At 39.3% G+C, this 15,757-nt stretch overlaps 2 protein-coding genes across 10 annotated transcripts in view; both read left to right on the top strand.

Moving 5' to 3' along the window:
- Nucleotides 1-15,757, top strand: part of LOC122993274 (receptor-type tyrosine-protein phosphatase N2-like) — a 249,860-nt gene that overhangs the window by 30,843 nt on the left and 203,260 nt on the right. For all 9 annotated transcript variants that reach the window (XR_006406371.1, XM_044367283.1, XM_044367282.1 and 6 more), the window contains exon 3: nucleotides 8,098-8,211. Coding sequence is in view for 8 of the 9 variants with exons in the window: in XM_044367283.1 (XP_044223218.1) it covers nucleotides 8,098-8,211 (114 nt within the window). In the remaining variant the exon portion in view is untranslated. The remainder of the gene's footprint in view (nucleotides 1-8,097; nucleotides 8,212-15,757) is intronic.
- LOC122993276 (tripartite motif-containing protein 16-like) lies at nucleotides 13,183-15,561 on the top strand. The gene has a single exon (XM_044367291.1). The coding sequence runs from the start codon at nucleotides 13,431-13,433 to the stop codon at nucleotides 15,105-15,107; it is 1,677 nt and encodes a 558-aa protein (XP_044223226.1). The 5' UTR covers nucleotides 13,183-13,430; the 3' UTR covers nucleotides 15,108-15,561.

The raw sequence follows: 15,757 nt of genomic DNA, 5'->3' as shown, positions 1-15,757 counted from the left end.
TTGTATAAAACTATAATGTGACACCCAACACAGCTGCTTCTTTTTCCTTTGGGTCTCTCTATGGCGCTCTGATGATGACGGGCAACTGCATTTAGACTAAATGAGTGCTTACAATACACTGGATATAAAGATGGACGTAGCAAGATGTGATGTCACCCGTTGGTTTGCATTGGAGCTGGTTTGAAGCCCAGATTTGCCGCTTATGGTCGGCGCCATCTTTTCCATTTGGAGCCAGAACCTTCCATATAAGGAGTGCAGGGTGTTGCCTTTCACGGTCTGGAAACACGCTAAGCTACCTCAGTCGGAAGCTAAAGCTAGCTTACTGGGAACACTGAGCACTGCGCACTCAGGCTTACGTTAGCTACTTTAGCTAACTCTTATTAACGGAGCACTAATGAATGACTGCCAGCACACCTTTAGAGGGCCTGAATTTAGCAATTGAGACCATAATTATTGACTATTTCTAGAGAGTCAATGCTTATTGAATGAGTCAACTGGAGAGTTTTTGGAGCCAGCGTTAAGCATCCGTCATTGCACTTTAAGGTACTTTCACAACGGCTTCAGCCTCAAGTCGTGGTCATTGCCACTTGGTGCACACACAAAGAAAGTAGGACTCTGAGTTAACAAAGTAAAAATTAATCTTCGATTTTCTGATGACATTAAATGTTTCTTTTACTGTCATGATGTATTTACTCTAAAGAAGAATTCTGTTCAGTAATACAGTACAAAGAAATTGTTTGAAAAAAAAGTGTTTATAAGGCATAAAAACAAATGAAAGTAAAATCTGGAAGAGAAGGAGGCCTCTTTTGTTCTTGCTCTCAAGAAGCTCATCACTAATGGGAGATCTGATCTTTTGTTTTCACACAGGCTCCACCATCAATGACATTTGCTGTACACCAGTCTGATTAGACACAATTGGGTGGTGTGGGTAGTATTATTGATCAAAGTGTGTGGTTTGACAGCACTTTGAGGGAGGAATTCCCGTAACTAGACTACCATCGCATTATAATGAAGTTGTTTTGGAGCCACATGCTTGTAAATCAGTGAATGCGAGAAAAACACACCGAGATCAAAAAATACAAACAACAGGCAGCCAAAATTCATGATCTGATGGTACAAAAGGCAGCAGCATAACAGCAGATCAACAGAAAAAATGAACCAATGAATGGATAATCAAAGCATAGACATCTATTTACAATAGTGTTCCTCAAGATTGTTCTAAATTACTAAAAGGGGAACTGCCACATCTCATAAAAGTACCTTATGTGCAGGGAGTTGATGAGTTATTGATCAGTACCACTGACTCAGCTGCTGAATTTTCGGACCGGTTCTCAATTTTTGAACAAAATATCAGCTAAGGGTGTGATTTATGATCAGCTGGCATACTGTAAAGTATGATTAATAACTTTCAAGTCGTTTATTTCATTTTAGTTGTTATTTATATGAAACAAAATATCATGAATGCTTTAGTTTGGTACCTTATACAAAATCCTTTTTTGATTTAAAAAAAGAAGCCAAACTTATCAAATATAAAATGTTACCTAAACATCAGCAGACATATAACTTTGCCTGAATCAAATACAGTTTATTTATTTAAATCAGACTGTCTCATCAAAGAATAAACAAAACAGAGTACAAATCTGAGCAGGTATGTGACAGCTGTCGGTTCTTGAAACTTTTCAGTACTCTGTTCTGCAGACATATTTCTGTCAGTACCAAAGAGTCTAGATCTGATCCCCAGACTGACAATGTAGAGCTGAGCCTGAGAAACTAAGCCTTAGATGTCCTAAAATGGCCACCGTACAGAGGATAAACTCTTTTGATTTAGACAACATCAACAGCCTCACTAGTGGATCAAAGAATAGAAATAACATTTGGTTTTCTGATGTGTGATGAGCATTACAGACTCACATGGCCCCTAGAATTGCTATATAGACTTTTAGTCTTGTATATTTGACTTTAATCCAGGTTGGTCACTTTCAGTTTAAGGAATAGTTCAGTATTTTGGGAAATATGCTTATTTGCTTTCTTGCTGAGAGTTAAACGAGAAGAAATAGCTTAGCATAAAGACTGAAAGCAGGAGAAAACAGCAAACCTGGCTCTATCAGCACCTCTAAAGCTCATGAATGAACATGTCTTGACTAGTTTGTTTAATCTATCCCCGTCTTACAGTCTTTATGCTAAACTAAGCTCCTGGCTCCAGCTTTATATTTAACAAAAAGATGTGAGTCTAACTCACAGCAAGAAAGCAAAATAAGCTTGTTTCCCAAAATCCCAAACTATTCTTTTAAAGCATATTTCATAAAAGGAAGATTTGCATTGTTAAAATGTAAATGAGCTTGCATACAGCAAAAACAACTCAATGCATCTCTTACCTTTCTTTTACTTAATCTCTCTCAATACCTTTCATTCACTTCCAACACACACAAAAAACACACATAGCACACAGCAGGCAGTATATACTTTGCTAGCACTAGTAAAATGATCAGAGCCAGAGAACTTTTGTCGTCTTAACCACTAAATGAAGAGAAAATTGACGTACTAACAGCAACAGCAACTTGCAGCAATATAAAACTACACAAATGTTCAAGTGTCAATCAATAATAAATGTATTAAAGGTGCAACATGTAAGATTTGGCCACCAGCTCCAAACAAATAGGGGGCAGCAGTTCCCAATCCAATACTGGGTCCATACATAGGTCTAACTTTTCAGTCATCAGCCAACTACTAACTAACAGCAGAGTAAAAATATGCAAAATTCGACCAAACTGCTGAAACTCTGAGAGATGGTCAAGATAAGATTTTCTGTGTGAAGTTGGTAAAATTAGACAATTCAAAGGAATAAATAAAGTGAAATTGCACTGATGGAAAAATTAAACTAAAAATTCAAGGCAAAAGTACTAAAAATGAAACAAATTGTAGTGTCATAAAGATTTTTCTTAATTACAATGAATGATGGTTACATTGAAGTTGTGGATACCAACATCTGGTCAGCAATGCCGGTCCATCTCCTCAATCTCAATACACCCTGTGCTTCTGAGAACGGTTGTGTGCATCGTCGTTCTCGCCTAATCTGGACCATTAATCACAAGAGGACATGTCTGGCTCTGAATTACAACCCCCGGGTAGTGAACAGGAATAAATGACAGAGACTTGGATATGCATGAGTATAATTATTATGAGGGATAATTCAAGATGTTCCTCCTGGGAGACAGAAATGATGTTGGATGAGATCAGGCCTGAAGAAGGAAAAAAAAAAAGGCTTGTGGTGCTGTAGTTTACTCAGGATCTTGTTTGTCTTTTTTATGTTTTGTCAGATACAATGTCAGCTGCTTAAAGATGCTTCATTTTAGTATCAATAAGTCATCACAGAGTACATTTTAAATTGAGACACCAGGTCAAAAATTTCAGGTCAAATCCGGATTATTCTGCCAGAGCTAAAGCCTCAAGTTTTCTGGCAGAGTTTCGGATGTCACTCGATTTCTAAAGAGACATTTTGAAGCTGGGATTTAGGTTTTAAGACTTGATTTGCCCTTTCTTCTACTCCAAGCAAAGGGTAGTCTGCTTAAGTTGAGTAGAGACTTAACATAAGTTTAACGTTGGTTATTGGTTACATGTGACTGATCTACATGAAATACAGCTTCTTCATCAATGCCATTATAAAATTTCCTCCATCAGTTACATTCATTAAGTCAAGACCGGCTGCTGACTCAGTTTTTGGTTTTGGTTTTGGCATATGCTGTTGGAATCTTTATTGGGAGAGAAAAAGTCAGATGAGTGGATCCTTACCACAGAAATCAATTGTGATAGATTAAGACACTTGTCAATCAAATGAATATACTGTTAAATGTAAGTCTCTTTAAGGCCTAAAATCTTTTGAATGAAGTCACAGTGACACAAAAAAGTCATATTAACTCTTGTGACTGCTGCCTGTTATAGAACAAATGTGTTAGTTGTATGTTTCAAGAGGGAATTTGAGGGTTTACCCACTCACTTCAATGCAGTCTTTTTAGTCGCCATCTAATGGCCATTAGAGCAACTGCAGCTTTGACTTTGCCTTGAAAATTCAGCCACAGTGGTTGCTGCCTTGTCTTTTCCTGGGAAATGTCTTGAAACAAATCTAACGTAGAGCTGGTAGGGATTCAGTTTTTACTCTTCTGCAGAGCGTTTTGCAAAATAATAATAATAATAATTCTCATCTTGATTTCATCCTGCTCTATGAGACTTGAAAGGACGAGGAAGGAAAATATTTGTTTCTTGTTCTTTGTCTTTCCCCGTCATTATATTTCCACCTGAAAACATTTTTGTTATGAACTTTAAAATGTAGAAAACGAAGCAAACAACTACGGTGAAGATGTAATACATGACAGCATATTTAACATTTATGAGGTTGTACAGTGAGCAGATAACTTGTAGGTTTCAGGTCCATTGTACAATCTGGTATTTCCCCATACTATGGCAAGGAAGGCTGCATTATTTTACAAATGCATTTATCTTTCTTTCACACATAATTTATCCAGTGACCGAAAGTTTGCTTCAAGCTAGCTCACAACTATTGTAATATTGAGGAAATTTGAGCAAACGTGACTATTTCCAGATCTAATTTACTGTATTACAATTTGCAGAAATGCAGCTGTATCCCCTTTTCTCTCGTCTCGTTAATCTCGTCCCCTTCTCTCCCTCTCTTGTCTCACTCTTCTCCGCACACCCACAGTTAATCTCACTCTTTTGTCTCATTTGTAAACAATAATGCGTGCAGTCAAACATTTGAGAGTAATTGTAGCAGTGCAGACCAGCCGCTGGTCATCCTTAGCTGCCTGTTAAATGGAGCTTGCAGTTTGATTGAGGCGGCCACAGTGACGCAGAGGCTATTTATAGACGAGAGGCCTGAACTATCATGTTGACACTCTCTCTCACACACACATGAACACATGCAGATATGTGGTGAGACACACGTGCAACCTTAAAAGCAAAGAACCGCAGACACAAACACCAAAAAATAACATGCAAACACATATGAAAAGTACAAAAATGCACACACACACACAGACTTTACATAAATAATGAATTTCATGACTTAAAGGATAATCACATTAGAAACACAGAAACATGTTAGTCAGTAAGTGAGTATCTAAGTAATGACTTAGTTAAAAACTAAGAAAAAAAACAAAATCAGTCAAGAAAAGCAAGAGAGTACAAGTAGGTTTTTAAAAATGCCAAACGAGTTGAGTGATCTAATAGTGAAAGATAAAATATTCCAAAGTTTAGGGGCAAAAACAAATCTCCTTTCATTTTAAGTTGAGCTCTGGGACCTGAGAGGCTTCAGGTTTCTATATGGACACAACAAAGAGCTTCACCGTGTAAATCTTGATGGGTAATAAAAAAAAAATCCCACTGGCAGCCAGTGGAGAGAGGCCAACACTGGAGTAATATGCTCCCTGTTCTTTATTGTAGTAAAAAGACAGGCTGCAGCACTTTACTGTAAGCATAGTTTACTCTGTGTCCTGTAATGCCAATTAAAACCTGATAAAAAATCCACTTTTGAGTAAAGTGGTTGAAAGAAGACAGGCAGCGTTTCCACTGAGCTGACAGTTCATTTGGATTTAAGCTCGTGTTTTGGAGATTATTGTTTTATCGAATTACCTAAATATAATGTAAACCTAACTAATTATTGACATAATGATGTGTGAGGTGCCTGCAGGACAATCTCACTGAAACAAGTTCATTTTCAGAGACGAAACAAACAGAAAGTGCCGCCGTGTCTGTTATGAAATCTATTTTCAGAATGTTGTTGGGTTTATAAAGCCTTGTACATCAATCAAAGTGCTTGGAGTTTCATTCTCCTCGCTGCCACTGTAGATCGATACATGCCGCCACTACTACTAAAACAACTCCAGGTATCGATCGAGATGTCTATAGCCCCTTTGATACATGCACTGCAACCCTGAAGTTATCTGGACGTTACCCAGAGGAGACGAACATCCGAACCAGTTGGATTGGACATAAAGCAGTCAGCTCCCTAGTACAAAATCTGTGTAATGTCCGACTGAGCCCATATGTGAATACAGCAGGTCACTTTCTAGAGAATTCAGAGTGCGCGAGCGGGCGTGTTGATGACATTTCTATCATGTGACTGCCGTGAAACAGGAAGAATATAAACATCTAAGGGTGAAGAAGAAGGGTCTAACTGGAGGGACGACGAGATTCGGGGAACTATTGTTGACGAATTCAAGGAACGGCAAGAGAACTGGTTGTTTACGACCAAACGAACTGGCAACGTGACCGCACATTTAGTGTCATGTCCTGCCTCCTGCATGCTCCACTGATACGCCTAAACCAAATGGAGTATTTCCAGGAGATGAGAACATGTCTGACACGGACAATCTCCTGTTGTGTTGTGTAGCACACATATCACCACAGGAAACTGAAACCAAAGCCACAGTTGATATAAATAGATAAAAGAACGACTGCAAAAGGCCAGAGTGACTTGCAGAATAAATGAAAACGTTTGTCAGCTGTCACATTTGAGTCTGTTCGCTGAGACTTGATTACTTAGAAAAGCGACACTTCACCACATTGTCACATCAGCCTTTTATGGTGTCAGTTCAACAGGTACTGATGAGCATCGCTTGAAAATATCCTGATTTACATCCGTACTTTGACTCATCTTTTCTACACACTTTCTCCACCCACGGCTTCGTTTTTATCAAACTGAGACGGCCTCATGCTGACCTCTCCTACAGCTCACATTAACACCTCCCACTGTGTGGCTTTTTAGAAGGAGGTATGACTGAGTGAAATGTCATACTCTGTCTCGTGGGATCCATGTTTAGTAATGAAAGGATAAGAAGGGTCCAAACAGGAGAGTTGGATCTGACGCTGTTGTTGGAAAGTTTGACATCATTTCAGTCCTGCGCTTGCATATTTAATAGTGCTGCTTAGAATAACAGGTTAAAAATGCTTCAAACATTTAGCCAATGCAGAATTTTTTTTGTGTAAATCCTGAAACTGCTTGAAAAAAATGAATCTTTTGTATTTATTGTGTGATGAAATAAGAAGTTTTCTAAGCTTGCATGAAAATAACAGATTGTTAGGTGGCCTATTTTTTATCCTTTTAATTAGGGATGCAGATCTGGACTTGCTCTTGTAATGCTTTTGCTTTTTCCACCAACTATAATGGTCAACTATGTATCCAAATAAATACACAGATCATCTGCAGTTGATCATCTGAGTTTGTAGCTCGTGTCATATTCAAATGTCCAATTTACAACAGAGTGGCGGAGCGAAATTTGTTTATGAGTGATTACAACTGCAGTACTGGGAGCTAGCTACGAAGCTAACAACATTAGCTTTCCAGCCAGGAAGCTTGTTACCTAGCCAACTGAAAACAAAGCATTTTTTAGAAGAAAGAGTCACAGTACAACATCTACTCATAACCAAACCTCAAGGCTTTTGCATTGCACTTAAAATTTTATGAGAAAAGAAATTATGAAAAAATGAGTTAGCAAAAATGATCACTTACTATATTAATGATGCTGTAGCGTGGCTACCTTCTATAGTATAGTACAAATAGTAATACAAATAGTTCAAATAGTAGTAATATAGTACAAATAACTGGTACTAATTTACATTTCACCAGAGAATAGTAATAAAGAGAATAGAAGAGAATAGTACTAATAGTAGTAGTATAGTACAAATAGTTGTACAAATAGTTCAAATAGTAGTAGTATAGTATAAATAACTGATACTAATTTGCATTTCACCAGAGAACTTGATGCAACAATTTTGAGCTAATTTACTCTTCAGATCCTCTGACTGCAACGTTTCCATTACAATACATGTAATTTTGCATGTAGGGCTGCAACTAATGATTATTTTCATTATCGATTAATCTTTTCTTGATTAATTGTCAGAAACCATGAAAAATGCCTTACATAATGTCACAGAGCCAAAGCCCAAGAAAAGACTGAACCTGAAACATTAATGATGTTTGACTTTTTAAACACACTGTGGTTCTTTCAGCAATATAAGTGTGAAATGTGAGATATAAAAGTGACTTAGACTCTCTATTTAAAGTGTGTCCTTGTATCTTGACAGATGGTATGTTTGGGAGGTGTCACTCTGTTCCAGTGAAGGAGGGTTACACCTACGACGTTTCCCCGTCTGTAGTGCAACGCTTCAGGATGCTGCTGGAGAAGCTGTCCAATAGAGGTACACACACACACACACACACACACATACATATACGCACAAAAGGAAACACACATCACCCCTGGAACAGTGTCTTGAGTGTTCAGGTTGTTTTAATAAAGTTTTGTTTTGAAGTACCACATCTCAATGAAAAAAACACTCAAATTTTACTAAGAAAATGTTGCATTTTGCAGCTTTGTCTCCCACAAATTATGTTTACATCCAGATAATAATACTTTTTTGTAGAAAATAACATCACATTCATGCATTTTTCCCAAAGGAACTTAATAAACAGTAAATGCATTTATTCCAAACAATAATTTGGAATGTGCTCAGAGCTAAATGTGTTTTTAGTGTTTGTTTTTTTTAAAGAAATGAGTCATGAGTAAGTGATAATGCAAAGTGGGGCACCACAGTGTTGTCTGCAAAGGTGTGTTTTCAGACTGTGACTCTGTCCTGACTTTAATTGGAGTTACTGCCACTATTTTGTAGACTGAGAAGAACCAGGACCGAGTCAGGGCAGCCAGTTGTCACACCGGAGTGCAGAGCTTGACTGAATGTGTTTATTTGATCAACTTTATGAAATGAAAACGTGATTTTCAAAGTTAAACCTCAGAGATGCTTGTTCTTACAGAAGACAACAGATGGCTAGCGTGTTACTGAACAGTGAGGATGAATCAAAGCTTGTTAAGTATTATGTTTGTATTGCATTGATACTATGGGCGATTTTTGATCGGCAGGCAGTTTACATTTACGGAGCAGGTGTTTGTTTGCAGTTGTGAATGAATGTGCCAGTTTTAAACTGTAGGTAGGACAACAACAAGGAGGTTAAGCTAAGGAGCTTGGAGTTGGAGTATTATTTGTGTTACCAATGCACATATTAGACAAATATCTTGTTAGTTTAATTAAATTTTTAATGTGTTATGCAGTTTCAAACAGTATATGTTTGTGAATCTGGATGTTGAAATCAAGAGTTGGAGAAAGAAAAACAGAACTTTTGAAATTAGTTAAAATTAGTTGTGTAGTTTACAACTTGTCAGGTACACATATACCTGAAATATTACATATATAAAGTACTTACATGTAGTACATACAGTATATACCATACTGTATACTCCTATATAACCATACCCACCATACCCCCGCCTACATGGACTCTCCATCACCCACCCCCATTACCATCAACCAAATGACACCAGACAAGACAAGTTGGCCAGACAAGATCAATTCCAGGGTACTCAAGTTGTGCCGGGCAGTTTGCAGGATTTTTCCAGCACCTGTTCAATCTCTCTTAGTTTGGAGAAGGTGCTCTAACAACAGAAGACCTCCTGAATTGTCCCAGAACATAAAAAAAGGACGACCCAGTACTCTGAATGACTTCAGGCCTGTAGCGCTAACGTCATATGTCATGAAGATCTTTGAGAGACTGATTCTGCAGCATCTGAAGACCCTGGCATCCAACTTTGTGGGCACCGTGCAGTTTGCATACCAGGCACACATCGATGTGCAGGATGCCATCATCTACCTCATGCACTGGGTCTACTCACATCTAGAGAGGGATAACACAGTGAGAGTCATGTTCTTTGACTTCTCCAGTGCTTTCAACACCATCCAGCCCTGCCTTCTAGGTGAGAATCTCCTGGAGATGCAAGTGCACATGAACATTTTAGACTGTTCTTCCTCAGGAAGTTGCGCTCCTTTATTGTGTGCAGCAAGCTACTGAGCATGTTTTTACAGTCTGTGATAGCGAGCATGGTTTTATTTGCAGTTTCATGCTGGGTAGGAGGCATACAGGCTGGTGATGCCAGCAAACTTAATAAGCTGGTCAGGAAGGCCAAATCTGTGGTTGGGCTGGACCTAGACAGTCTGGAGGCAGAGACAGGCAGAGAGGAGGATGGGGGACAAGATCAGTGCCATCCTTGACAACCCCTCTCATCCGCTCTTTACCATGCCAAATATATCTTACTTTTCTATATTTAGTAGAGGCTAAATAGAACATCCTGCGGTGCCCCGTGACTCTGAACTGCAGTGAGGCTGCTGCTGGTTTGTTTGACTGAATGTTGATGTGATTCAGCATTTTCTGAATTATATATTCTATCAATGTTTTCATATTATTAATGTCAGGATTCCTGCGTCGGTCCTGTTTGTGTTTCCTTTGTCCATTCTGCCTCTGTCCTTGCATTCAGCCCCATACTTTCTTCCCTCGGCTTTGCCATTCTCTACCTGTCCACCAGATGTCTTTCCTGCCTGGTTGTCACACCCCAGTTGTCTGCACCTGCTGCTCATTACCCCGTCAGTCCCAGTTCTACACCAGTCCTCTGTCATTCATTCCCTGCCAGTTTGTCATGTGCCTTTCCGTTCCAGTCACCTTATCCTATAACCCGTTCCTGCCTGTGACCTGAAATCTGCACTTGTTTTCCTCTTCCTGTTCTGCCTGTTATCTGCTGCTCTTGTTTGTACTTGCTGCCTGTTTATGACCTGCCTACATGCCTTTCCCCTTTGGACTCATTTGCCTGTTTCGGTCTGTCTTCTTGTTGACAACCTGAAAGCCTTTTCCTGACCTTTGCTTTAAGTAAATTTCCCTTAATCCCACCTGCTTGCCTTGTGTGTCTGTTGGTTATTATTATTTGCAGATTAATGACCATGGGATTAGATTGAATTATTTAAGGCATGTTCAGAACAAGATCACACGTGTGACACTATGTGTCTTCGCAATGTAGGGACGAGATCCATCCCATCCTTGTCGTCTCCATATCAACTTAGAAACTAAACTCAAACGAACACAAAGACACAAACAACATACACTTTTATATTTAACTCTAGTTGCTTTTCCACAACTAATTCTTCTAGCATCACACTCTGAGTAAAACGTCCCTCCCTTCCCCCCACGCCCCCGTACTTAATCACCACAACCATCCAGAGACCCAAAATGTCAACCCTGCATGTTACTGTTGATATGCAGGGTATACATAATGCACTCTGATATGTGCATGGATTTCAAGACTAAAATAGATTTATGGAAATGTAGAAAATACTGTAGGAAGAGGGTAATAAGAAGTTCAAATGCTAAATTCAAAATATATTTAATAAAGACACAGTAATGGTGACACCCTTGTTAAATAAATAATAAACAGTTGAGATATGGTCACCATGAAACTTTATTTAAATGGAATTTTCAGAAATTGCATCACCTATGAAAAACAGTCTTCTGAATATGACCACTTCACAAATCATGTCATGTTTCTATGACTGTAAGAGATGGTATGTAACAGTAATAGTATATAGTATAAAGAACTGCCTGCTGCTACGTCCATGTCATTGTGCTCTTGCCCACTCTTTCAATTTTTTAATTTGGGTGGATTATTATTATTATTTTTTAATGTTTTCAGACTTCCCCTGGTATTTTCCCATGTTTTTTCACCATTTGCTCACAGAAAGTGTCAGTGAGAGAGCCCTCAAGCACTTGCTGATTTCACCGTGGGATCACTGAGGGCTGTAAGGAGGGACTTTGGAACTGGACTTAAATCTTCAGTCACACTGGGTGCATCCTAAGTCTCTTAAATTTCATCCACGTTTCCCTCACTTGCGTCTTTTCCTTGCGTCTTAGTCCCTCCCACCGTGGATGCAAGGAGAGACGCAAGGAAACAAAGCGAGGAGAGAGGAAACGAGGTAATTTGTTTTAAGGGACATGAGACGTCCTCTCCTCTGAAGCGTCACGTGAAGCGACGTCCGTTTCTGATGATCACAGCTGGATCAGCTGTCAGTCGGCTTTAACAGCTGTAGAAACTTCTGATGGAGTTTGTGTCTGCGCACATGTGCACTGTGCTGACACTAATAAAGGTTCACAGTTATCACCGCTAGAGCAGCTGTTTCCTCTCTGCAGCCTGTTACCTGTTTAACAAACACCTAAATAAAAACCTGCATTCTGCATTTACACTGTGTCCTGCACAGAGGCACAGGAACCATTTCTACTCACGGAATGCGTTTATACTATTTATTGGTTATTTGTGTCTGTATTTTTTGATAATCCTGATAGTGAATTCATTATTTAATAACCCAGAATATGATCATTTCCTCTGAACACTGGAAAATATATATTTGGCGAAATGTTTCAGAGAAAATGGAAATGATTTAACTCATATCAAACCCGACGCTCGGGAATTTTCAGCCTCACATGTTACTGAATGGAAATGACGATAAATTATGTAAAATATAAATGTGTTTTTACTGTTATTATGGATCAAATTAAAGTCAGGAAGAGTCTGTCTGTCAGCAAGAAACAGTTTAATGGAGGAAATAATAGATCATGAAAAGAAAAATCTTTCTAATACATGAAGAAAGTTGTTAATGGTTCTTTTGTTGATCAGGTCGACAATTAATAGATTTTAACTATATGATGAATCATAAAACTTAAATTGAATCTATAATCTGTCTCCACTTTGGTATGAAACTGCAGTGGTGTATCAGATCAGTCAGACGCGTGATGCATTGTTTATGTTTTCATATTGGGTTAACTTATATTAGGTGAGATAACGTTAATGAGTCGGACAAATCATGATACACGTCTATGTACGCGCTGAAAACAAGTATAGTAATATAATTATTATTTTAATTTTGGTGAAAGCCAGGACAATTTGGGACTGAATGTTGAAAAGCGGGACATTTTAGGGTTTTACAGATATATGTTTGGACTCAGGACACCCAACTCGAGACCGGGACAACGTCTGGTCACCCTATACCCACTGTGCATACTGGCCGAATGAGCTTAAGTCACCTTTAATTATAAAGTTGGAAGCGGCACGGTGCATTTCACTTCGCTCCATCCTGGAAAGACTGGGGTGAAATACACCGTTAGAGATATAATCTCTCAAAAGTTGATAATACTCGAAAGTTTTCATTTTTGTGGATGTAGTAGTACTGTTATAACGTCAGGTACCGAACAGTGACAGAAACTGTTAAACTCAACCCTAATGTTGTTTGTCCTAATGGAGTTGCCGTACGTAGCTGTCAAGTTTATGTGCGTGCGCGGTGTAGATCGAGCAGTGATGCGCATGCGTGATGCAAATCGGGCAGCGACAGCTGTAACAATAACACATGGTGACTTACAAGAGCTGATAATGATGTTTATCAGAGAGTGAAAACGAAGGAAATGCACAGCGTTTTGGTTTGAATCTGAACAGAGACTTGTTTCTTTTGTTAAGGAGGTGAAATTCTCAGACATTCACTGTCAGTGAAGAGAAATGGCGCAGGCAGGAATTCAACTGGACCGTGAAAAATTCTGCTGTTCAGTCTGTCTGGATCTACTGAAGGATCCGGTGACTATTCCCTGTGGACACAGCTACTGCATGAGTTGTATTAAAAGCTTCTGGGATGGAGAGGATGAGAAGAAAATCCACAGCTGCCCTCAGTGCAGACAGACCTTCACACCGAGGCCTGTCCTGATGAAAAACACCATGTTAGCAGATTTAGTGGAAGAGCTGAAGAAGACTGGACTCCAAGCTGCTCCTGCTGATCACTGCTATGCTGGACCTGAAGATGTGGCCTGTGATGTCTGCACTGGGAGGAAGCTGAAAGCCCTCAAGTCCTGTCTGGTGTGTCTCGTCTCTTACTGTGAGAATCACCTCCAGCCTCACTATGATGCAGCTCAATTAAAGAAACACAAGCTGGTCGACCCCTCCAAGAAGCTCCAGGAGAACGTCTGCTCTCGTCATGATGAGGTGATGAAGATTTTCTGTCGTACTGATCAGCTGTGTATCTGTTATCTCTGCTCTGTGGATGAACATAAAGGCCACGACACAGTCTCAGCTGCAGCAGAAAGGACTGAGAGGCAGAGAGAACTCGGGGGGAGTCGACAAAAAACCCAGCAGAGAATCCATGACTGTAAGAAAGTCATGAAGGTGCTTCAACAGGAGTTAAAGGCTATCAGTCGCTCTGCTGATAAAGCAGTGGAGGACAGTGAGAAGATCTTCACTGAGCTGATCCGTCTCATCCAGAAAAGAAGCTCTGATGTGAAGCAGCAGATCAGATCCCAGCAGGAAACTGAAGTGAGTCGAGTCAAAGAGCTTCAGGAGAAACTAACGCAGGAGGTCACTGAACTGAAGGAGAAAGACATCAAGTTGGAGTACCTCTCACACACAGAGGATGACACCCAGTTTCTACAAAATTACTCCTCGCTCTCATGTGTAAATAGGTCTGTAGAGTTACCCAGCACCAAAAGCCGTCCCTTGCAGTACTTTGAGGATGTGATAACGGCTCTGTCAGAGGTCAGAAATAAACTGCAGGATGTTTTGAGTGAGAAGTGGCCAAAGATTTTACGGACTGTGACTGAAGTGGATGCTTTACTGTCACAACAGCTGAGGACCAGAGAGGAATTCTTACAGTATGCATGTCAAATCACACTGGATCCAAACACAGCACACCCCTGGATGGTATTATCTGAAGGGAACCGTAAAGCAACAACTGTGGAAAATATTAATATGATACACTTTATGTCCTCAACTAGATTCATTCGCACTTATCAGGTTCTGAGCAGACAGAGTCTGACTGGACGTTGTTACTTTGAGGTGGAGTGGGACGCACTCGTCACAATAGCTGTTGCATACAAGAATATTAGCAGATCAGGGACCGATGAGGCAAGTGCATTTGGATACAATGACAAGTCTTGGGCATTGTATTGTGTTTTATCATCTGAATGTCAATTCAGACACAACAGTATCTCAACTCCTGTCTCACGTCTACAGTCCTACAAAGTAGGAGTGTTCCTGGATCACAGAGCAGGTATTCTGTCCTTCTACAGCGTCTCTGAGACCATGACCCTCCTCCACAGAGTCCAGACCACATTCACTCAGCCTCTCTATGCTGGACTTGCTCTTCATTTTTCTAGAGGAGACAATGCTACGATATGTGAGCTGAAGTAGACAGGATCTTATCAAGAGGCAGCGGGTTCTGTTTTTTTAATTTTGTTGGGTCCTTATCAGTGTTGCTAGGTGTTTATTAATCTGGTGTTTATGCATCGCGTGTCCCAGATATCAGCTGTCAATCAAACACGTGTTGTCATACTTGAATTTCTGTTTAAATTTTGTTGGTGGCGGTCTCAGCTGTGCCTATATGTGGCTATTACGATAATGCTAACAATCTGATTCTTGGGCAGTTTGTTCCAAACCAGAAATGTAATAAATTGAGTTGAAAACCAAAGAGAAATGTGTATTAGTTGAATCACTGCAGTCAGTTGGCAACACAGACTTTCCAAATAGACATTTATTATCAACAGAAGCATGAGAAATTATTAAATAATGTTGCTCTCAGCTCTTACTGTATGTTTTTAATGATAATATCCTTTTATAAAGGACATAAAAACAGAAACTCAAAATTGTTTTTATTATTTATTTACAAATAAAAAAATAAAAAAATACAAGTCTTAAAGTAATAAATTAAAAAAGTGAAAAATATACATGCATATCCTAATGCCATGATATTGTTGCATATTGTGTTGCTGTAAAATTTGCAGTACTTCACTTTATCTTCAATGTGTGTCAATATTCGAATCTTGTTCCAGACATTAATACTG

Source organism: Thunnus albacares, chromosome 12 (assembly GCF_914725855.1).
Source record: "Thunnus albacares chromosome 12, fThuAlb1.1, whole genome shotgun sequence".
Lineage (NCBI taxonomy): Eukaryota > Metazoa > Chordata > Actinopteri > Scombriformes > Scombridae > Thunnus > Thunnus albacares.
Note: the sequence above shows the minus strand (reverse complement) of the source record. Positions and strands in the feature narration are given on the sequence as shown.

Excerpts from the sequence above, each read along its gene's own strand:
- LOC122993276 (XM_044367291.1), top strand. The coding sequence starts at position 13,431 with ATGGCGCAGGCAGGAATTCAACTGGACCGTGAAAAATTCTGCTGTTCA.